Here is a 23,575-nt window from a genome sequence, read left to right as displayed (position 1 = left end):
CCTTATGAAAATTAAATATGAAGCTAGACAATATATTCAAAACTTTTGTTTTTTGATTGAAACTCAGTTTTCTGCAAAAGTAAAGTATATTAGATCTGATAATGCTTTGGAATTTAACATGTCTGATTTTTATACTTCAAGAGGTATTGTTCATCAAACTACATGTGTGTATATACTCCTCAACAAAATTCTATTGTTGAGAGAAAACACCAACATATTCTGAATGTTGTCAGAGCTCTCAAGTTTCAATCACAACTTCCCCTTTTCTTCTGATCTGACTATGTTTCTCATGCAGTCTATCTAATAAATAGAACTCCTTCCCCAATCATTTCAAACAAAACTCCATTTCAACTTCTTTATCATGCTGCACCTTCATTTGATCATTTGAAAGTTTTTGGATGCATTTGCTTTGCTTCTACACTTGATACAGATAGAACTAAGTTTGATACTAGAGCCGATCCTTATGTATTTCATGGCTATCCTTCTGCCACTAAAGGTTTTCATTTGTATAATTTTATAACTAAAAAGGTCACTGTCTCAAGAGATGTGCATTTCTATGAACACTCGTCTCCTTTTCATTCTAATTCTTTCTCAATAGATAATTCAGACTTTGTTCTTCCCACAGAATATGTAGTTCCTTTAGCAGAACCCTCTCCACCTTCTTTCGCATCTTTATCTACTAATCAATCACCACCACTTACCACTTCAAATAATACCACTATTGATCCAACCCCTTCTACTAATGTTTCACCAGATCCCATACAAAGTACACATTCTAAAACCCAACCTAGAAGATCATCCAGACCTCATACACTTCATTCATATCTTGACCAATATCATTGTCAAATACCAAATCTTAAAGCCAATTCTATTTTCAAAACATCCAATCCTCACCCCATATCTTCTACCTATTCCACTCACAAATTATCTCCTTTTCATACGATCTTTGCTACTCAAATCTCCCAAACCAAATATCCTAGAACCTATAATGAGGTTATAAAATCACAATGCTGGAAGGATGCAATGGCACTTGAGGTCAAGGCATTAGAGCAAAATAATACTTGGGTTTTAATCTATTTACCTGCAGAAAAACAACCTATAGGGTGCAAATGGGTTTTAAAAACCAAGTATCATGCAAATGGCAGGGTTGAAAGATACAAGGCAAGACTAGTTGCCAAGGGCTATACTCAACAGAATGGCATTGATTATCTTGATACTTTTTCTTCAGTTGCAAAAATAACAACTATTAGATGTTTACTTGTTGTTGCAGCTATTAAAGATTGGCATTTGCAGCAACTGGATATTAACAATGTCTTTTTGCATGGTGACTTACATGAAGAAGTTTACATGACTCTTCCCATAGGTTTTGAAACTTCTGATCCTTCAAAAGTGTGCAGATTAACTAAGTCACTCTATGGTCTCAAACAGGCAAGTAGACAATGGAATAAAAAACCCACTGATGCCTTGTTGTCTCAAGGATTCACTCAGGCAATTTATGATACTTCTCTGTTCACAAGACAAGCTGGTTCTCATCTTATAGCCTTGCTAATTTATGTTGATGATGTCATTTTGGCAAGTGACAACATTGAATTGATAAATGAGGTCAAAAAGTTCTTACATGAAACTTTCAAAATTAAAGATATCGGCCAACTCAAGTTCTTTCTTGGCCTAGAAGTTGCCAGATCCACGGCTGGCATTAATCTCAGCCAAAGGAAGTATGTGATTGATCTCTTAGAGGAAACAGGTTTTATAAACAGCAAAACAGTATCTACTCCTATGATTACCTCTCAAAGACTTGTTAAAGATGCTGGTACTCCTCTAACGGATTTTACTTCCTACAGAAAATTGGTTGGCAAATTAATTTATTTATGTAGCACAAGGCCAGACATTTGTTTTGATGTCCAACATCTTTCTCAGTTTTTTGACTGCCCTACAGACCTTCATGTGCAAGCCGTACATAGAATTCTTCGATACTTAAAAGCTAGTCTTGGCCAATGAGTGTTCTTCTCTGCTTCATCATCTCTACAGTTGAAAGCCTTCTCAGATTCAGATTGGGCTTCATGCCTTGATACCAGGAGATCTATCACTGGCCATTGTGTTTTTTTGGGAGATAATCTAATATCTTAGAAATCCAAGAAGCAACAAACTGTTTCCAAATCTTCCTCTGAAGCTGAGTATCGTGCCCTTGCTGCTGTTACATGTGAAGTTCAATGGCTTACTTATTTATTAAAAGATTTGCAGATCCCTCAAATTGCTCCTGCTCTTATTTTTTGTGGCAATCGATCAGCTATTCACATTGCTCGTAATCCAGTTTTTCATGAGCGTACAAAACATATTGACAAAGATTGCCACATTGTAAGGGAAAAATTGCAAGCCGGTTTGATTCACCTGATGCCAGTAACTTCTGAAGACCAATTAGCTGACTGCTTCACTAAGCCCTTGCCACCCCACTCGTTCAATAGCTCAATCTGCAAGCTGGGCATTCAAAACTTGTATGCTCCGGCTTGAGGGGGGCTATTAGAAGACTAAACTTGTAATTTACAATTTATTAATTTCCTCTTTTTTTTCTTCATTTGCTATATATATATATATTTCTTTGTAATATTTCCCAAATCAATGAAAAGAGAATTATCTCTCTCCAAATTGCGATACATATGACAAGGAATATATAGAGCAGGATATTTGATCATAAGAGATTGACAATCACACATGGTTGAGCAAATTAACAGAAAGAAGGACATTGTTGGGCATATCACTATTCATGATCATAAGAGTTCAACAAAAAGTTCTAGTATCGGCTGCCAACGTCATGCAATCATTGATTTAACAAAACTAAATCAATGATTTTAATAGAGATACGGTTGTAATTACACAGACATCATGGGGGTACGTACACAACGGCCGGGATTATTCTACCAAAAAATTTAAACCCCAAGATGTAAAATGTTCAGAAATAAGCATCCCAGCGGAGGCCCAGGCCCATATCCAGTATTTTGGACCGCTTTGCCAACCAAACCTGCCCAATCAAAAAGACAACTTGGGCCAAGGATACGCGCAAATGTGCAAAGCCGCTTTACATGGCCACGCCCTGCATATGCATTCAGTGGTGCGAAGCCCCTGGACCTGGAGGCCACTCCTGACTCTTGAGTGTTGACCACGTCCCAGTTCCCAAATCCGAACCATGTCGACCCAAACCCGGGCCAGCACATTAGTGAGAGAGACGTGAGTGCAGCCAAAGTTGATTTGACCTTTTCCACTGTCCCAACCCTATTAGTTTTCAGTTTACTAGTTTTCCACTCAAACAATCAAAGGGGAAATTGTTCTTTTATCTCCACCTATCATTCAAGCTAAAGCATGGGATAAAGAGTAGCGCCCCACAGCACGCATTCCAACCGTGTATTATAAACATATATAAGTATCCAAAATGTTTCCAATGTACGTTCAGATATGCATGTGGGACGCCCCTAATATAATCTCTTGAATAAAGGCTAAACTTATGAACCTGTTACGAATATGGATCTGTTCCTTATAGAGCACACCTCATATCTATTTCACAGTATGTTTTGGCAGAACATCAAGAACATTTACATGTTTATATTTATTATTTATGTGAGATGTTTTCAATACAATATGGGATGTGTGTGAGGTAGGTGTTAGGTGTGCACTGTGAGGAGCAGATCCCAATTCACCTGGCACCTGTGATCCAGCTCACTGTATAAAGAAGGATTCATTCATCCAATTAAAGACTGCCACATAAGCGAAAAGTAGATGCCCACGAGCAAAATAAACTTTGAGAATTTGTAGAATAAAAATATATTTGGAGTAGATGTCAATTCGGAATTGATACCAATTTATGAGTGAGTATGGATGTATACACTGTAAGATTTAAAAATCTATATCAAATCTGTCCGTATTTTTCTGAAAAGACTGACTGTTGATTTCTGGATCGGGCACGTCAAATAGTAGTGGGCAAATTAATAATTACGTTCTGATTTATTTTGAATAAAAACAAAAGTATAGCCGTGAATTGGTAAATTGAAAAGCTGTTGGGCCCCAACAGCCATAAACCCCCGTGAGCTGTCTGCAATACGTACACATGCGCAATTCTTGGACCAAATCCAACCACCGTAGCCAGCCAAAACGTAGCTTGGTCAAATGGTGCAAAAAGTGGCTCATAGCTTTGACATGGATGTCAGAACCCTTGCTTTTCCCTTGTGTAAAAAAAATGGTGTGGTCCTATATATACCTTCTGAGCTTCTTATCCAAATTCTATCATCTCACTTGTCTTGAATCAGATTCATTGTTTTAAGAATTCAATTGTGATTTGGGAAAGAGAAAATGAGAAACCAAGTAATGTTCAACCGAGGAGTATCCACTACTTTGATGCCAGCACTACTGGTCTTTCTTCTCTTCTTCATTAATGTTGATGTTCAAGCAAGAAATGTTGTACAGGAATGTGCTCCTTCTTCATGTGGGAACATTCGAAACATCAGCTACCCATTTCGGCTCAAGGGCGAACCCAACAACTGCGGTGACCCAGATTACGAGCTCACCTGCGACAACAACAATGACACCATCTTGAAGCTCAATTCAGGGAGATACTATGTCAAGCAAATCTCCTATGACCGTCATATCATCAGAGTCGCCGATATCAACTTGTCAGACGGCAATTGCAGTTTACCAAACAAATCTCTGTCACGGCAGGATATTGAGAATGATCGTCGATTCAGAGCCGACTTGCTCATCGGGCGTACGAGTTCAAGCTTCGTGAATTGCTCAACACCCATCGATGATCCCAAGTACAGAAGTCTTCCTTGCTTCGCCACCAACACATCAAATGCTTATGTTTTGTATGATCATCAGCAAACGCTATCTGGCGATTCTGATCTCTACAATTCTTGCACGTTCATCTCAGTGGTTCCTGCAGTCTTAAGTAATGCAAATAACCCTTCGTATGAGACCATACAGAAACTACTTCAGAGGGGGTTCGGTCTGGGATGGTCGGTTGAGTGCCGGAATTGTCTTCGGAAGGGCAAATCTTGTTCACTTAGTGAAATCACCGATCCATTGATTTTTCAGTGTGGTACTTTCTCTTCTCCCCTCTTTTTCTTTATTCACTAGTTACTACCTAGTTCGTACTTTTGCACCGTCTAAGCATTTTCTCAATCTTTGGCTTCATATTTTTCCTTCTTTTTTTTCTCAATCTTTCTTTCAGTTTGGTTTGTGAGATGGGAAGGAAAAAAATATAGAATATTCTTGAATATTCTTTCCCATTCATGTTTGGTTAATATGTGGTATGCCATGAGATGGGATGGGAAAACCTACGATTACATATCTTAATTTTTGGGAAGTGGAATCTCACCATTTTCGTGGAAAATAAGTGGAAAAGGAGAAGAAAGTTGTTTAATAGAAAAACACTTTCATTGTGGTATATTTAAGAGTTAACATTAGACCCATGACCCATAAGTTAATTATTGATTATTTAATAATATATTAATAAAAATTAATTAATAAATAAAACAAAAGAAATAATCAATAAAAAATTTTAACCAATTAATAATAATTTAATAAATAATTATTTATTTATTTTATTATTAATTTAATTAATAAATGAAATAATAAAATACTAATTTATTAAAATAATTAATAATACTAAAGAAAATTTTGTAGTTGATTCACAATAAATATTAATAAAATGAATTAGTAATTATTAACTAATTACTAATTATCAATATTAATTATTTATTATTATTAGAATTGATTTTCTCACTATGTCCCTTTTACAAGGTAATCAAGTGGTGGAATGTGAAAGATTTCCACCCAATTTCCCTTTCACATCACATCACATCCCATCCCACCAAAATCTTCCATTGAACTGAATACATCCCAAAGGACCCCTTAGACAACGATAACGATAACGATGAATTCTTAACTTCTAAAATATTGCTGATGTAATTTAGTTGGTTAAAACATTCTTTATATTATTAGCACTATAGGCTGCTAATGTTGCACCCCAATACAACTGTGCCCTTAGGCTGCAAGTCTTAGGGTGCAACATTTCCAAGCTTGGTGTACTTACATCCCATGGTACCTTCATAACCGAGCAGGTCGTCCTATAAACATGTTTATTTATTTTTTTGCTTAGAAAACTGGCAATCATGGGTGTCAGCTTTTCAATGGGTTCTTCAAATCTGAAAGGATAATTGGTGTTTAGATGCAGTTTTTTATTACCTTATATAATGATTTTTGGTGACCTAATTTAATTTTATAATTAAAACACTTATTAAAAACCATCAAAAGAGCATTAAAACCATGATCCAAGTATTGATACGCTAGAAATGTGAAATTTATACTTATTATTATCTGATGTTTCCGGATTAAATATGTTAGGAGGGGTTCTATGGAGAATGGACACCCCACTAACTCCCTATAAACAGCGTTTTGGTAGGGCTAAAACACAACTCTAACCTACAAACAGCGTCTTGATTAATTAGAACATTATAACATATGTAAATGTATGTACATTTTGACCTATAGATAGATAATACAACTCTAACCTTCTTGCCTCATGTCTCATGCAGATGATAATTGGGTACTAGAAACAATTAAGAACGGTAAGCACCCTGATTTAGATTTTTAATTATTATTATTATTATTATTATTAAGATGAACTTTAATTAGCAAAGGGTCGTCTCATCAATTATATTGTTATTTTCTCTATACAGTAATGTTGGCGCTGTTAAGGGATGTGGTACTCTCTCTAATAGGTAAAATCTCTGAACCTAAGCTTCATTTCTAATGCACTTGTCTTCTTGTTATTAATTAATTTCAATCTCTAAGTCTCTCCTTGCTCCGATTCATTGCAGCACTGAGTTTCATCGCTCGGATTATACTTGTACTGCTACTCATGTCTGTGTTCCTCATCTACAAGTTACAAAATAAACAAAAGCCCATAATTGTCATAGAAAAGTTTCTACAACCCAGAGGTAGACCCAGGACTTCCTCTTTATCAGATAGTTGAATGTTCAATTGTTAATAGTGTTAGACAGTTTTGTATGTTCTTAGCTCCAATAGGTTGATGTATTTATGACATTTATTGTAAACGAATAAATTACATATTTGATTCATGTTCCTATGGTGTGTTTCTGTATAATGCCCTTAAACATGACACTTATGAGACTTGTGTTGGTTTAGAATGTTCACAGTCGTTGGATAAGTTTAGGGAGATTCATCCTATTAAGGCTAACACTGATGTGCCACTAAATCAGTTGGGGTGGCATGTCTCCTCCACCAAGGTGAGACCCAAGGTACATGCAGTGTAGGGTTAATTGAATCTTTAAACTGGACTAGAATTCCAGTATTGCCCTGGACCTTGGAGATTGATGGGCAAAACCGGAAAATTACCCCTAATCCCTAGACTCGATTATGATACTGCACTTGGTGTTGGATTGGTCTGTCTTTGATATGCCAATCAGCGAGATCCTTAGCGGGGGTCAAAACCTGGGTATGTTGGGACAGTCTGAGAATTCATCTGAGTGGATGATCATAGTGATAGGATCAGCCCCTTTGTCGGACAAAGGTAATGATTGGGGATGCCCTCTCTCTGATGGAAACCAAGACTGTCGGCAACCGATTTCAATCGTTGAGATTTGTTTTGCAAAATATATTTTATATGATATATAAAAGTATATATATTACAGTTTCCAAACGTTTGCAAAATGTTTTAATTCCCGGGATCCATGTGAGTGGAAAGTGCAGCACTGTTCCTTGCAGCCGAGGGAGAGGTCCTCTATTGTCGGGCAGTGTTTGATCATTATGGGCTGAGAGGTTAAGTGTAAGATCATTGAGGGTAATACCTGATGGGTTAATCTTGCATTTACCCACAGTCCCTGTGTGTTACTAGGTGGCTTGGCCCAGGGACCACTTAGAGTAAGTGTTAGACCCATAGAGCCCATGTGATGGGTTTTAGGGGGTGCACTGTCCATAACAGTGTATTCGGCCAGGCCTTGTAACAAAGGCTAAGATGAACCCATGTGGCCGATGTGTAGATCAATGTTTGGGTCCCACGCCATACAAGGAAGCCCAACTGGTCAGCAGTTTGGAAGGCTAAGTGAGCATATTACCTTATTGGGCCTAAAGCCCATTTCGAATCGGACTGATTTTATCAGCTTAATAAGGGGCGTATTCTGAGATTAGATTAACAGATAGGATTGAGTCTTAACCTATCCACTCAGAGAGTCCAGATCTGAATGTGATTCAGATCTGAAAACCACCTAATAGGATTATGGGAGGGCAGATCTAATCTACAAATAAGATAAGGATTTACCCTTATCACTTAAGGGGATTTTTTATCCAAATATGATTTGGATCAGCAACTCCTAATGGGATTAGGAGTTGATCCCTTTAAGCTTATAAAAGGAGGAATGGGTGGCAACCTTTAAAGACACATATTCACATCTTCTTCAAAGCTGAAATCACAGAAGAAAGAATTCAGCACCTCTGCGAAAATTCTTTCTTGCCGCCTCCTTCCTGCCGCCGCCAAATCTGCCAGTTCATACTCCTCTTGTCAGTAGGAGTGATCAAAATTAGATCTTGATATCAGTCCTTTGTGAAAGGACTGATTAGAAGTAGTGCTCACGTGCCATCTAGCTAATTCTTGCGAAGGATCCAATTCTTGTGAAGGATCCAATTCTTGTGAAGAATGATGTTGATTCTGTTCCATCCTACACTGCGCCATCTTCAGTGGGAGCAGTTTTTTGTTCCTTCTTTGGGTGTGAACACCTCCATTGGGAGATATTGTTTCTTTGTATCAAGTATATCCCTCTCCTACTGCTTTTGTTCAGATCTGGTTCGGTTCTTGGTTCAAGATTGATCATTGAAAAATATAATTTTTCTAAAATAGGGAATACGATTCCTAGTAGGATGGAGAAATTTTTTTGAAATTTGCCCATTCTATTCCGCAAGATTTGGGCATCTATACGATGGATATCTCATCCATTCAGTGGTATCAGAGTCAAGTTCAAATCTTAAACCGCATTGGATCAAATCTGAACCTGCGCAAATAGGCAGAAGGCGTTCTACCAGATTTGCGCAGTTATAAGGTTTTTCTAGAAAATTTGTTTCCAGTTGATGGGCGATTAATCTAAAATTAAATTTTATAAATCTGATTATTATTTAGAATTGTTCTTTATAATTTTCTTGATTTATGGGTTGTTCATACACATGGAGATCGAAATCTTGATTGGCGCAGGGAACCTGCGATTTTGCAGTTTCTTGTTTTTTTATTACATTTGGTCTATAAAATATTTTTTTTATTTTTAGACTAAATGTATAGGCATTCGATCTGATGTAATTATAATAGAAATTAGGTTTTCTATTTATTTTATTTTGGATCGAAGATGGCAGCGCAATGAAGGAATTTTCGTAGATGGGAAATCGCTATCTGCAATTTGCAGTTTATGAAACTGCAAACTGTGATCTAACCTTTGTTTTGCAGGATGGAGTGTGCGAACAACCCTATCTAACTAATTCTTGTTTTTCTTTTATCAGTATTTAATTTCAGATTAATTTCTTGAATTAAATCTTTAATTAAAGATCAAACCCTTGACCCATTCGAGTCAGATTGGTCCAAACTGGTTGGACCGAATCTAGGGTTCGATCAAGGCTGAATGCCAACACTATTTCTCCCACTAATGGGCTTAAGGATTGCTAATTAATTGAATATTTAATTCGGCCCAACCTGTAAAGGCCCAATTTTAATTTGTTAAAACTACTAAAAGCCCACTTCGCAGATAAAACTATATGAACCGAATTGATCAACCCTAACATCGGCCCATATACCTAGATAATATTAATGGTTAATATTATGGTCCATATACCTATATGGACCGAATTGATCAACCCTAACTTCGGCCCATATACAAATATTAATTGATTGGATCAATTCTTCCCTACAGGTAATGTATGGATGTGTGATGTGCTACGTTCATGAGCCATAAGTGCTTGGCCCATGCTGATTCGATAGTGGCTCTTGTGCACACCATGGCCGAATGCACATCATTGCCATGGTGTCCCTATTGGTCATTCAATGACCTCCCTCAATGGTGGGTCCCACCCCTCCTAAAGAGGATACGTGCAGAACCCTAGCCCATTTTGGCCCACCGAAATCTTATGAAAGTCAGTGGGAGCCACTTTGGTTTGACTTAAATCAAACTAGGGCGTAATTTTTTGTTCCCTCCTGCAAATATGAGTGCATGTGATAAGGAGATTCATATGATGAACTCTCTAAAGGCCTTCCATCATTAGCATGAGGATGGGTCATTCAGTAATGAGGAAATGCACCAGAAAATGGGCTATCCATTTGCTATTGGGTTTGTTTGAGTGCTTCATAAGATGATAGGGGCATCATAGATCGATATGGGAGGGGCTTCACTACAAAATGAGAATTCTCTCACGGTACCTTGGCGTTCACGAATATGATGGGTGAGCACTCATTGGACATAAAAGTTTACCTGAAAATGGCTCTGAACCTTATCTAACAGAGGCCAAAGGGAAAACTCATATGATGAGTGGATATGATCATTCACAGAAAGGTGGTGGGGTTTGGCAGCTGAAACAGTTGGCTCCATGCACCCTATGTGGTTTCCCACATTTCTAGAGACAAGTCGTTGTCTCCATCACTGAGATGGGAGGGAAATCTTAGAGATGAACAAATGGGAATTGAACATAGATTAAAAGCCATATCTATGTAATGAACATGAATTAAATTAGGTTGTGGACTAATGTTTGTTGTTTTACCAAAAAATGGCAAATTGACAATTTGCAAAGCTTCTTGACGACAACAAGCTTAAGGGCCCTAATTATGTTGACTGGTACCGTAACCTCACGCTGGTACTGACTTCTGAAAAACTGGATAAAGTTGCCAAAAACCTCGCTCTGGAGCGTCCAGGTGATCGGACTTCTGAGGCCCGTAGAAGGGACTATTTAGAGTGGGAGGAGAAGAACTCCCTGGCCCGCTACTATATCATGGCTTCTTTGGTCAATCCAATACAAAGGCAGTTTGATCAGATCGAATTGGCCAAGGACATATTGAATAGTCTGAAAACTATGTACGAAGAACAGAATCGTTCTACTCGGTAGAAGGTCTTGAAGCAGTTCATGACCGCTCAAATGACCAAGGGACAGCAAGTGCATGACCATTATCTTCGGATGATGGGATACATAAACGAGCTAGAAGCCCTAGGGTCCGGGCTAGACCACGTTACCAAGGTATATGCCATTTTGAATTCTTTACCTCTGTCCTACAATCAGTTTGTCATGAATTATAACATGAATAAACTGAACGTCAGCTTACAAGAGCTCAGCAACATGTTGCAACCATCTGAGGAACTGATTCGAAAGGATGAGCCCATCGCCATGCTTATGGAAGCAGGGAAGCGTGGCAAGAAGAGGAGGTCTAAGAAGAGGCCCTAGAAAAAGGGCAACAAATCCAAGAAACAGAAGAAGGACAAGCCTGATCCCTGTCACCATTGTCATCAGACCGGCCACTGGAGAAGGAACTGTTCTGCCTACCTGGAATCCAAGAAAGGTAATCCCGAATCTTGTGTCATAGAAACCAATTTGTTGGTTACTTCTGCTTCCTGGTGTATTGACTCTGGGGCTTCAACTCATGCACGTAACACATTGTAGGGTTTCAGAATAAGCAGAAGACTGAGTGAGGGAGAACTGATGCTCTTCTTGGGAATTTCTGCAAGCGTTGCAGCTATGGCCATCGGCAGTGTAGAATTGTTTTTTAGATAAGAATCACTTGTACTTAAAGATTGTCTTTATGTACAAAACTTAAGAAGAAATTTGATTTCTGCCTCAAAATTGTGTGCTGATGGATATTCTATTTTCTTTAGTAATATGATTACTATTAAAAGAAACAACAAATTCATCGCATGCGGGGAACTAGAGAACGATCTCTATGTTCTGCATCCTTCTCTAGAATCCAACATAGTCGAAACTACGTTGGTTAGCGTTCCCAAGAGAACTCGTGATACCGTAAGTCCCATGTGCCTATGACATTACCGTCTTTGCCATATTGGTATTGACCGAATCACAAGGTTGGTAAAGGATGGTTCTTTGGATTTTCTAACTATAGAAAATCTTTCCACTTGTGAGCCTTGCTTTCGTGGTAAGATGACAAAACGGCCATTCGGCGGCAAGCCTGAAAGATGTACAGGCATGCTTGACCTTATACATAGAGATGTATGCGAGCCCCTGAATGTTAGGAGTCGTAACCAACATGTATACTTCATCACCTTCACCGATGATTATTCAGGGTATGGTTATGTGTACCTAATGAGACACAAGTCTGAATCCTTTGAAAAGTTCAAGGAGTTTAGATAAGAGGTTGAGAAACAGTTGGGAGAGAAATCAAGACCCTTTGATCCGATCGAGGTGGCGAGTATATCTCTGACGAATTCACGGACTACCTAAAGGTCAACGGGATAGTATCGCAGTTAGCTCCTCTTGCTACACCACAACTTAATGGTGTTTCAGAGAGGAGGAATAGGACCTTACTTGACATGGTCCGGTCACTTCTCGCACACTCGGAGTTACCCACATCCTTTTGGGGATACGCATTAGAGACTGTGATTTACGTGCTAAATAATATTCCAACCAAATCGGTTCCGAGCACTCCATATGAACTTTGGAGCGGAAAGAAAACCAAGTGTCAGACACTTGAAGATTTGGGGTTGTCTGGCACATGTTAAAAGAATGAGCCAGGACAAATTGGAATCTCGAACCAGCCGTTTCCTATTTGTAGGCGACCACAAAAGTTCTATGGGCTATCTATTCTATGACCCATTTCTTGGAAGAGGATTACATCATAAACAATTATCGTGAGGAAATTGTTTTTGATGAGGATAGCTCAGGAGTAGTGGGAGATGTCCTACACGTTCTAGGTAGTAACCAACCTAGAAGATCTACCTGGGTATCCAGGCCACCAGTCCGTTATGGTTATGACCATGATAGTTACCAGGTAGAACCTTGACTAGTGAGGAGGATCACGTGACTTACATGGAAGCTATGTTGGACATAGACTCCCTTAAGTGGGTAGATGCCATGAGAGCTGAGATGGACTCAAGGGAGACCAATGGAGTCTGGACTCCGGTAGATCCGCCCCCTGGGGTAAAAGCAATTGGTTGCAAACGGATCTATAAGAGGAAGAAGGCAATGGCAGGGTTGAGAGCTACAAAGCTCGTCAGGTAGCGAAAGGGTACACTGATAAAAAGGGCATCGATTATGAGGAAACATTTTCTCCTGTGGCCATGGTTAAATCCATTAGGATCATGCTAGCTGTAGCAGCATACCATGACTATGAGATTTGGCAAATGGATGTCAAAACTGCGTTCTTGAATGGAGATCTTACTGAAGATATCTATATGCAGCAACCACAAGGATTCATAGTTGCGGGTCAGGACCACATGGTATTTAAACTAAATAGATCCATATATGGACTTAAGCAAGTTTCTAGGAGTTAGAACATTCGATTTGACTATACTATCAAATCGTTTGACTTTGAGCAGAATCCGAATGAGCCCTGTGTTTATAGGAAGACCAGTGGGGATAAGATTACGTTATTGGTTCTGTATGTGGATGATATCCTACTCATTGGGAATGATGTGGGAATGCTGACATCGGTTAAAGTATGGCTTTCACAGCAAATCTCCATGAAAGATCTTGGAGAAGCGTCTTATATACTGGGTCTTCAACTGTATAGAGATAGATCGAAGCGGATAATAAGATTATCCCAATCTGCTTACATTGACAAAATCGTCAAAAGGTACAGCATGAAAAACTCTAAGAAGGGAAACGTTCCTTTCAGGCACGGAGTTGCTCTCTCCAAGAAGATGTCTCCCAAGACATCTGAGGAGACCGAGGACATGAAGAATGTTCCTTATGCCTCTATCATGGGGAGCATCATGTATGCCATGTTGTGCACTCGCCCCGATATTGTTCATGCGGTGAGTGTAGTAAGTAGATTTCAGGCCAACCCAGGGCAAGAGCATTGGACCGCTGTGAAATGCATACTTAAGTACCTTCGAAGTACAAAAAGAGTTTTGTCAAGTATTCGATGGTGCATCACTACAGATATAGGGGTATACTGATGCCGATTTCCAGTCGGATCCAGATGATAGAAAGTCTACATCTGGTTACGTGTATTCACAATAGGATGGTGTGTTGTTTTCTGGAAAAGTAGCAAACAGGAATCCACGACGGATTCTACAACCGAAGCTGAATACATTGCCGCAAGTGAGGCTGCCAAGGAAGCCGTGTGGGTGAAGAAGTTCATCCAAGAGTTGGGAGTAGTTCCATCCAGCACATCACCCATCCCGTTGTTGTGCGACAACAATGGGGCCATTGCAAAGGCTAAGGAGCCATGAACCCACTCGAAGTCCAAGCACATCGAGAGGAGGTACCACGTACTGCGGGAGATTGTTGGTAGAGGGGACATCCTAATTCAGAAGGTAGCTTCAGCGGAGAATGTTGCAGACCCATTGACTACGCCACTCACACAGAAAGTGTTTGAGAAACACGTGGAAAGTATGGGACTCCAGCTTATTCCAGATTGAACCTAAGTGCAATTGGGAGTTAGACATTTTTGTATGCCCTTAGCTCCAATCAGTTTGATGTACTTATTACATTTATTGTAAATGAATAAAGTAGATATTTGATTCATGTTGTTGTGGTGTGTTTTTATGTAATACCCTTAAACCGGACACTTATGAGACTTGTGTTGGTTTAGAATATTCACAACCGTTGGATAAGTCTGGGGAGATTCATCCTACTAAGGCTAACACTGATGTGCCGCCAAGTCAGTTGGGGTGACGTGTCTCTGCCACCAAGGTGAGACCCAAGGTACATGCAGTGTAGGATTAATTGAATCTTTGAACCGGACCAGATTTTCAATATTGCCCTAGACCTTGGAGATTGATGGGCAAAACTAGAAAGTTACACCTGATCCCTAGACGTGATTATGATATTGCACTAGGTGTTGGATTGGACTGTCTTTGATATGCCAATCAGTGAGATCCTTAGCGGGGGTCAAAACCTAGGTATGTTGGAACATTCTGAGAATTCATCTGAGTGGGTGATCATAGTGATAGGATCAATCCCTTTGTCGGATAAAGGTAATGATCGGGGATGCACTCTCTCTAATGGAAACCACGACTGTCGACAGCCGATTTCAATCGTTGAGATTTGTTTTGCAAAATATATTTTATATGATATATAAAAGTATATATATTATAGTTTTCAAACGTTTGCAAAAGGTTTTAATTCCGAGGATCCATGTAAGTGGAGAGTGCAGCATTGTTCCTTGCAGCCGAGGGAGAGGTCCTTTATTGTCGGGCAGTGTTTGATCATTATGGGCTGAGAGGTTAAGTGTAAGATCATTGAGGGTAATACATGATGGGCTTATCTTGCATCTACCCACAGTCCCTGGGTCTTACAAGGTGGCTTGGCCTAGGGACCACTTAGAGTAAGTGTTGGGCCCATAGAGCCCATGTGATGGGTTTCAGGGGGTGCACTGCCCAGAACAGTGTATTAGGCCAGGCCTTGTAACAAAGGCTGGAATGAACCCATGTGGCCGATGTGTAGATCAATGTTTGGGTCCCACGCCATACAAGGAAGCCCAACTGGTCAGTAGTTTGGAAGGCTAAGTGAGCATATTACCTTATTGGGCCTAAAGCCCATTTCGAACCGGGCTGATTTGATCAGCTTAATAAGGGGCGAATTCTGAGATTAGATTAACAGATAGGATTGAGTCTTAACCCTATCCACTCAGAGAGTCCAGATCTGAATATGATTCAGATCTGAAAACCTCCTAATAGGATTATGAGAGGGCAGATCTAATATGCAGATAAGATAAGGATTTACCCTTATCACTTAAGGGGAATTCTGATCTAAATATGATTTGGATCAACAACTCCTCGTGGGATTAGGAGTTGATCCTTTTAAGCTAATAAAAGGAGGAGCGGGCGACAACCTTTAGAAGACACATATTCACATCATCTTCGGAGTTGAAATCACAGAAAAAAGAATTCAACACCTCTGCGAAAATTCTTTCTTGTCGCCTCCTTCCTGCCGCCGCCACATTTGCCAGTTCATTCTCCTCTTGCTAGTAGGATTGATCAAGATTAGATCTTGATATCAGTCCTTTGTGAAAGGGCTGATTAGAAGTAGTGCTCATGTGCCATCCAATTGATTCTTGTGAAGGATCCGGTTCTTGTGAAGAACGTTGTTGATTATGCTCCATCCTGCACTGCGCCATCTTCAATGGGAGTAGTCTTTGGTCCTTTCCTTGGGCGTGAACACCTCCATTGGGAGATATTGTTTCTTCGTATCAGGTATATCCCTCTCCTACTGCTTTTGTTCAGATCTGGTTCGGTTCTTGATTCAAAATTGATCATTGAAAAATATGATTTTTCTAAAATAGGGAATACGATTCCCAATATGATGGAGAAAAATTTTTGAAATTCGCTCATTCTATTCCGCAAGATTCGGACGTCCATAAGATAGATATCTCATCCCTTCAAATAGTCATAGACACTACTTTAACCAAAATGGATCCAACTTTTGATTATGAGGAAGAGGACTGGACACATGCAAACATCAACTAATTAGTTGTTGCCTTGTTGGTAGATCCAAAGAGGAGCACTCCTTGGTTTTGGGGACATCTAACTACAACTAGGAAGTAATAGTTTCATCAGGGAATCGGGTGAAACCAGTTCTCGTAGTAGATTATCTGATTTTCTGTTCCCGTTCGTCGTTGGACATTAGGGGGCATTCTTTTTCTGAATTTTGAGAAAGGGGAAAGTTGGTCAATGGGATTTGGATTCCCATTAACCAAAAATTACATGTTCTTTTTTCAGATTTATGTGGGATTAGGGAAAGCTTAGTTTTCTTTGTATCACTTACCTTGGTAAGTAATATCCATCTCTTATGTGGGGAAATAACTTTCCCACCTTAGGGAAAAGTTGCTAATACTTGAAAGAGAAAAAAAATACCCCTTGTAATAATGGATTTTTATCGATAAAATGGTCATTGCCTTATTTATATAAAAAATAAAAAAAATGGATAAATGCATTTATCTGGATAAATCTTTTTTTGGAAAACAATTAGCTAGATAAAAGCATTTACTTGAATAATACGGGTAAATTATTCAGGATTCAAACTCGGTGTCAATAGATCAGATCTACCCAACATATCCGAATTTATATTGATTTTGGTTCTTTGATTTCATCATGATTAATCATTGGGTCAGTTCTTGTTATTGCCTTTCCAATCATTCAAATCCAAATTGATTATTTTGTTAATAATAAGGGTAAATTACGAAGACCCCCTGTATTAAGGGATCTGCGATAAAGACCCCCTGTAATTTGTTTTGCCACAAAGACCTCCCTATATTATGACCATGAGATAAAGACTCCCTTCATTAGCTTTCCGTTGAAATCCGTCATTGTAATATTTTTTAATCCCCATGCTACCTTTATAATAGTTATGTCCCTTGACTTAGTTCAGAATCTGCTCCCGAGCCGAGTACTTGGAAAACTAACACAAAAATGTTATTATACCATATACCGAGATACCGCTTGGTAGAATTGCCTGGACTGAAGAAGCCTAAGGCCAAGGCACCTCCTCCGGATGCTAAATTCTATTTCTTGCTTATCATTTCCCTTCATTTAATCCCATCATTGAAGGTGATTCAAGTTAGCAAAATCGATGAGGAAAATGAAACAATAATAGAACAGAGCACCCCTGAACGTTCTTTTGATATTGAGACCTTATCTATTTTTTAGTTCTCTTTATTTCATTTTGCCATTTGGCTTGCCAAAACAGGGGTAAACTATATAGTTGTTATTGATTGAGGGAGCAAGGTCTAAGTCTGAGAACAGAGAAGAGAACATGAGGGCTTTAGATTTTTTTGTCTGTATAAAGAACATTTGCATGGAAGTAGAAGAAGACAGCCTCGTGTCTTGGGTTTGTCTTGCAGATCCAAAGTCACAACTGCAAGAAGACTTTATCTTCCCATTAATGATTGGAGTTTTTTGAACAACGAATACAGGTTAATTCAAAGAAGAAATGTAAAATAGCACAAAAAAAAAACAAAAAGAAATACTCAATAGATATAGAGAAAAAGAATTTCCAAACATTCATACAACATTACTATTTGCTGGAATTGAAAAGAAAAAAAAAAAAAATGATTCTATCATCGGCATTCAAGAAGGAAAGATGAAAACCCTAGACATAGATATCAGCTTTTCTCTTAATATTCTTGATGTTTGAAACTTTTCGCTAACACCGTTGCTGCTACCGTTAAAATCCACAATTGCCGTATTGCCTGTCCATTCTGTTGTAGGTTGAACACCGTTAACGAAGGCTTCTTGCTATTAATGGTGCAGTTGGAAAAAGGATAGAGTTTGAGAACGTAAGGGCTTTGAAAATTTCTGTCGTATTAATTTAAAAAAGTTATCAATTTTTATTTAAAATTATTTTTGTCACTGATAAAATTTTTCAACCGGTTGTGCGTAATGGTTTGTGGAGTACGGAATTACGTGTCAAAACTTTAATGGGCTCGAATAGAAAATCCCTTCGAGTCCAAACGCACTAAATCCGGAGTAAACTCCAGAATTCCAACAGAGAACAACAAGAATAACTATCGAGACGTCGGTTCCCGCCAAAGCGAGAAGAAAGCGTTCCCGTGCTGCTCCGGGCAATTGGTCTTCAAGACTGTTCGTACTGTCGCCAACGACATCGTCGTCGGAATCCAACGTTGCGACGAGTTCCGATAAGAAAGCATGAAAGGGACACTGAAGAAGAGAGAAAATTCAGACGGTGCAAGTGGCAATGGCGAGGGGCGGAAATGCCTGCATTGTGCCACTGACAAGACACCGCGTTGGCGGACCGGGTCCATGGGTCCGAAGACGCTTTGCAACGCATGCCGTGTCCCGTACAAGTCAGGGAGATTGGTCCCAGAGTACCGGCCGGCAGAGAGCCCGATATTTGTTCTCACGAAACACTCCAATTCGCATAGAAAAGTACTGGAGCTTCGACGACAGAAGGAGTTGCCGAGGGCTCAGCAGCAACAGTTCCTTCACGCTAACCCAATTTTCGATGTATCTAGCGGTGAGGATTATTTAATCCATCACCACACTGGGCTCGATTTTAGGCAGCTAATCTGATTGATCAGTACGGTTTAGCGGATTCACTCGTGCAGAACTCAATTCAGCTCGACAGTGTTAGCAGACATAATTCTCCGGAGAATTTCCGTAATTTTCTGATTTTCTTGCTGTAAGAGATCTGATTTTGGTCCTAACTTTAAAACTTCGTAGGTTTTAAATCTTTACCACAGAATTACCAAGCAAAAGAAAATCGGGGAAGAAGGAAAAGGTGGATATGGTACTGAACTATAATGTTTCTGTTCCTTTTTTTTTTTTTCTTGTCAATTTTTTTTGCTTTCCATTTCGGCCAAATTGGGCAAATTCTGGAAGCAAATATTCCCATTTTGGAGAAATGTTTGTTTTGTTTGCACTCTCATTTTAGCGTTTTAAAGCTTCCTAGGGAAGAAAATATGTTGCGCAGTTTGCACTCTCTAGTGCTAGTTCTATTGTCATAACTGATAAAGCCCCCCAAAAGAACGTCCATTCTCAAATCTCAGATTTGACTACTCGAAACCAGGTTTGATTGGTTGGACCATTAGAGTTTCAATTCTCATGTCATCAGAGTGAACTGACAAACAAGAAGCATGTGGCGGTTATGACCGAGAGGAACGAAAAACAGAGGAAAGCGGGAAGAAGAAAGGAAAAGTTCTCTAAATTCTTGCTCTCTATCCTGAATTTAATTGCTCGAGTTATACTCGCATCGCTGGTTCTATTTGTGTTCTTTATCCACATGTTTCTGAAGTGTCGGAAGCCACCAATATCATAGTTTTGGTTTATATATGTAATAGAGTTAAATGAATGGTGGTTGTAATATTTGTGTTCTTCATCCACCTGAAAGAAAGTCTTGGATTTACTTGGGATAAATTCATCATGATATCGTATTAATTAGGTCCTAGAGCTTATTTTGGAGTTAAAAGCCTCTAAATGCTGCATTTGGCATTTCTTATTTTAAGGATTTATCTTCTTTTTATAATTAAAAACTCAGTTTTTTTTATGGGCATTATTTTAAGAGCAAAAAGAAAACAAGTACTTAAAATAAGAAATGCCAAATGCTGAGTATCCTTCTATTTACAAGTATTAGAATTTTACTCCTGCGATAACAAACCCCAAAGCTACCTTTAGTTGCCAATAGAATAAAATAATGTGAAAGAAAAAAAAAAAAGGGCATATTACAACGTCAGTGATAAATACCTCCCTAAACCTTCATTTTGTAAAAAATACCTTCTATATTCAATGATGAAATCCAGTAAAAATTACCAAAATGACTACCTAAACTTTCTTATTTTCTTTTTCTCACCCTTTTCTCTTAAACTATAATAGACCAAAAGTATATGCTTTTCTCCAAACGAAATCAGCTAAAATAACAAAAATCATTTCACAAGTATATTTTAAATTAATTCTTGATTCATTTCACTCGCATAAATGTGTCTATTTCATCTTAAAATATAAAAATTATTTAATCCTTTCTCCAATAAATCAAGAAAAACCAAACGAAACCATAAATTCATTTCTATTATTAGAAAGAAAACTCTAGCATTTCATTTGAATATTAAATCCAATTAGAACTCTGTAAGGATCTATTGGAGCAACCAAGAAGCATTCGATGTTATATTTAAAAAACTAATCAAATCATAAATCATTAAACTAAATAAGAAAATGGTACTTTGGAGACTTCAAAAAATTTAAACAGCTGAATGAGAATCTTTTTCTCAAAATTAATTGACTGGCTTTTAAGCGTTTGTTTGGCATCAATGTCGTTGCTCCAGAAAACGGTGACACATCAGCGTCACATTGGAAAAAACTGTGCTCAAAGAAATGCATGCTTGTTTGGAACCATTTTTCCATAAAACGGTGCTCCAAGCCATGCCTTGGAAATCGAGAAGGCATGGCTTGGAGCAATGCCAAATTTGGTATTTTCTCAGATTGTAGATCATTGCTGCCAATGAGGACGTGATGTGACAATGATATGGATTTCTTATAATGGGTACCAGTGCTGAAAACAGACATGAAGCACTTTGTTGCTCCAGAAAATGTCCTACTTAGCAGTAACGTTTCAAACAGAAAAAAAGAAAAACCATTTTCTCTTCCAACCCACACATTAGCAGTGGGAAAACAGTGTTGTATCCGCAGCATTGATGTCAAACATATAGTTAGAGAGGAAGTATTTGTCACAAAGTCAAAGTTCAAGGAGAGTTATCACTAACACCCTATAGTACATGAGGGAAAAAAAAAAAAGAAAAAAAAGGATCAATACTGGGATTTGAACAATATGGATCATATGTTTTGCCCATCTAACCTTGGAGTGATCAAGATGGAGGCAATTCTCGGTACATGAGAACTTTGTGAAGGAAATTGCTGCCTCTCTTGAAACCTCCCCTTCTCTCTCATCGAGCAACTGCACCAGTGGCCCAAACTATTCGCGTTTCTGTTGCTCTAAATGACCTTGCTAAATATCCCATATAGCCTAAAGGAGGGAACGAGAAGGTCTGAATCAGCCTTCTTGACAATTTTTGTGGTAACTGGACCACCACACTTGGGCAGGGGAATTGGTCTTAAATCCATGCCGTCCGTCTTAGGTTTGCGTCTTGCTCAACAACCGCAGTACTAATCTCCATCAGTGCCATATATAGCAGAACCTCCTCAAGGCCCTTCTCAAGGACTGCAAATCACAGACAGTGCTCTCGACTCTGTGATACTTCGGCATGTTGCTGAGTTTCTCTTGACAAGATGCCAAAGGAAAACTCACCCATTTTTCCATTTTGTATTTCATTTTTTTGCATTTTCTGATAGTTTAAGGATGTGTTTGTTTTTGGTGTAAATGAGAACTGGGGTAAATTTTATACTCCAGTTCGATTTTGCCCGTATTTGTTTGAAGTATTGTTTTACATCGTAAATGAGCATAAAACTCTTCTCTAAGTAAGTTTTATATTGAGATTCGATGGAAAGTCTTCATCAATAAAATCGATGTAAAACTCCATCTTCTTTGGTGTAAAAGTCCCTGCTCGCACTTCTTTTCAGCCATTGTGACGGTCAAATATCACTGGTGTTTCCACCGTCTCAGAGCATAAAAGATGAATGGGAAGAACGTCATCTTGATCCCATTCATGGCGCAGGGCCACCTCAACCCTTTCCTTGATCTGGCCCGTCGCTTCACCTTCCAAACATCTTCGGAGCAGACCTTGCTGCCATCAACGGTTTCATAGTAGCCCATGGGGGAGTTAGATCTGGTCTCTGTGCCACTAGTGGGATTGGTGGGGGACTTGATACTAGAGCTAGTTTTACAGTTGAAACCATAGCTTGTTCAAGATTGACCTCTCCAATGTTGCAATTCATCCAAGAGTTTTGCCACATCTCCATTGGAAAGGTAGCAATTGTAGTCACAGTTATTGGGAATAATCCCTATATTCTTCCTTGTGAAAAATCACAAAGATCTAAACCACAAATATCAAGCATGCAGCGGTAATAAAACAAATAATCAAAACAGAGTAAGGAACAGTAGTAGACACCAAGTTTTTACGTGGAAAATCCCTCTGTGTGAAAGTAAAAACCGTGGGATAGAAGTCTAAGTCATCCACTATCAGCAATAGTAATGGAGTACGGTGTTTTCTATCTAATTACAATTAGATAATGAACCTCAAGAAAACTCTTAGATACCAATAACAGAAAAACATTATTACCATGGATAACAAACATGAAATCTCTCACCAAAGGTGGAAACATAATAATAAAAGCAAGAGGAGATGCTGAAAACAGATTTATCTTCTTCGTTTCAGCCCTTGTAGTTCTTCTTCTTCCTAAAAACCTTATTCTCTGAACACATTTTCTGTTCTCTAATATCGTCTAGAGAGCTGTTAGAGTTGAAAGAGTAAAAATGAGCTCTCTCCAATTCTTTAGTTAGCCAATGACGTATTGCAAGCCAATACAAAAAGCCCCTTGATTTTCCAATTCTTTCTGTTTTTGTCTTTTCTTCTTTTCTTTTCTCTACCTTTATTTGTGGGTCCCACATCATAAAGAGGGAACCCCAACAGCAGTGTGGGTGGTATTAAGGATAGAGATATAGTTGAGTTTGTTATGTTATGATACAATTTGAGATGGATTGAAATAAAGTAATAGAAATTAAAAAGTTTGAATTTAAATAGGTCTTATTCGTCTTAATCTATAAATATGATGTAATTTCTATATTCAAGCAAAGCAACATTTCTATGTTTCTCTATTATTTCACAGGTGGAGTCATTCTCAAACTTCTTGTAAGCAGGCTTAAACATCTCCTCAAAGCAAGCCAGCAGCTGCTCCGCTATGATATAAGCATCATTACCCTTCGGATTATATACAAGGGAATTGTTGAAGGTTAATCGGACATGAGG

At 38.7% G+C, this 23,575-nt stretch overlaps 1 protein-coding gene and 1 pseudogene across 3 annotated transcripts; both read left to right on the top strand.

Moving 5' to 3' along the window:
• Positions 1-4,182: 4,182 nt before the first annotated feature.
• Positions 4,183-20,064, top strand: LOC148854944 (LEAF RUST 10 DISEASE-RESISTANCE LOCUS RECEPTOR-LIKE PROTEIN KINASE-like 1.2). 2 transcript variants are annotated; one of them, XM_088982617.1, is made up of 5 exons: positions 4,200-5,083; positions 6,582-6,614; positions 6,726-6,767; positions 6,867-6,986; positions 18,410-20,064. In XM_088982617.1, the coding sequence occupies exons 1-5, from the start codon at positions 4,339-4,341 to the stop codon at positions 18,412-18,414; spliced, it is 945 nt and encodes a 314-aa protein (XP_088838743.1). In that variant the 5' UTR covers positions 4,200-4,338; the 3' UTR covers positions 18,415-20,064. The 2 variants fall into 2 exon arrangements, with proteins under 2 accessions (XP_088838742.1, XP_088838743.1); XM_088982616.1 differs by lacking the exon at positions 18,410-20,064 and having other exon boundaries at positions 4,183-5,083; positions 6,867-7,133.
• LOC148854945 (GATA transcription factor 12-like) lies at positions 18,620-20,064 on the top strand (annotated as a pseudogene). The gene is made up of 2 exons (XR_016112981.1): positions 18,620-18,623; positions 18,680-20,064. The product of XR_016112981.1 is annotated as a GATA transcription factor 12-like (transcript).
• Positions 20,065-23,575: the final 3,511 nt, after the last annotated feature.

This window comes from Nelumbo lutea, chromosome 4 (assembly GCF_056320005.1).
Source record: "Nelumbo lutea isolate HS-2025 chromosome 4, American lotus-T2T, whole genome shotgun sequence".
Classification (NCBI taxonomy): Eukaryota; Viridiplantae; Streptophyta; class Magnoliopsida; order Proteales; family Nelumbonaceae; genus Nelumbo; species Nelumbo lutea.
The sequence above is the reverse complement of the archived record's forward strand: the minus strand, read 5'-3'. Positions and strand labels throughout refer to the sequence as shown.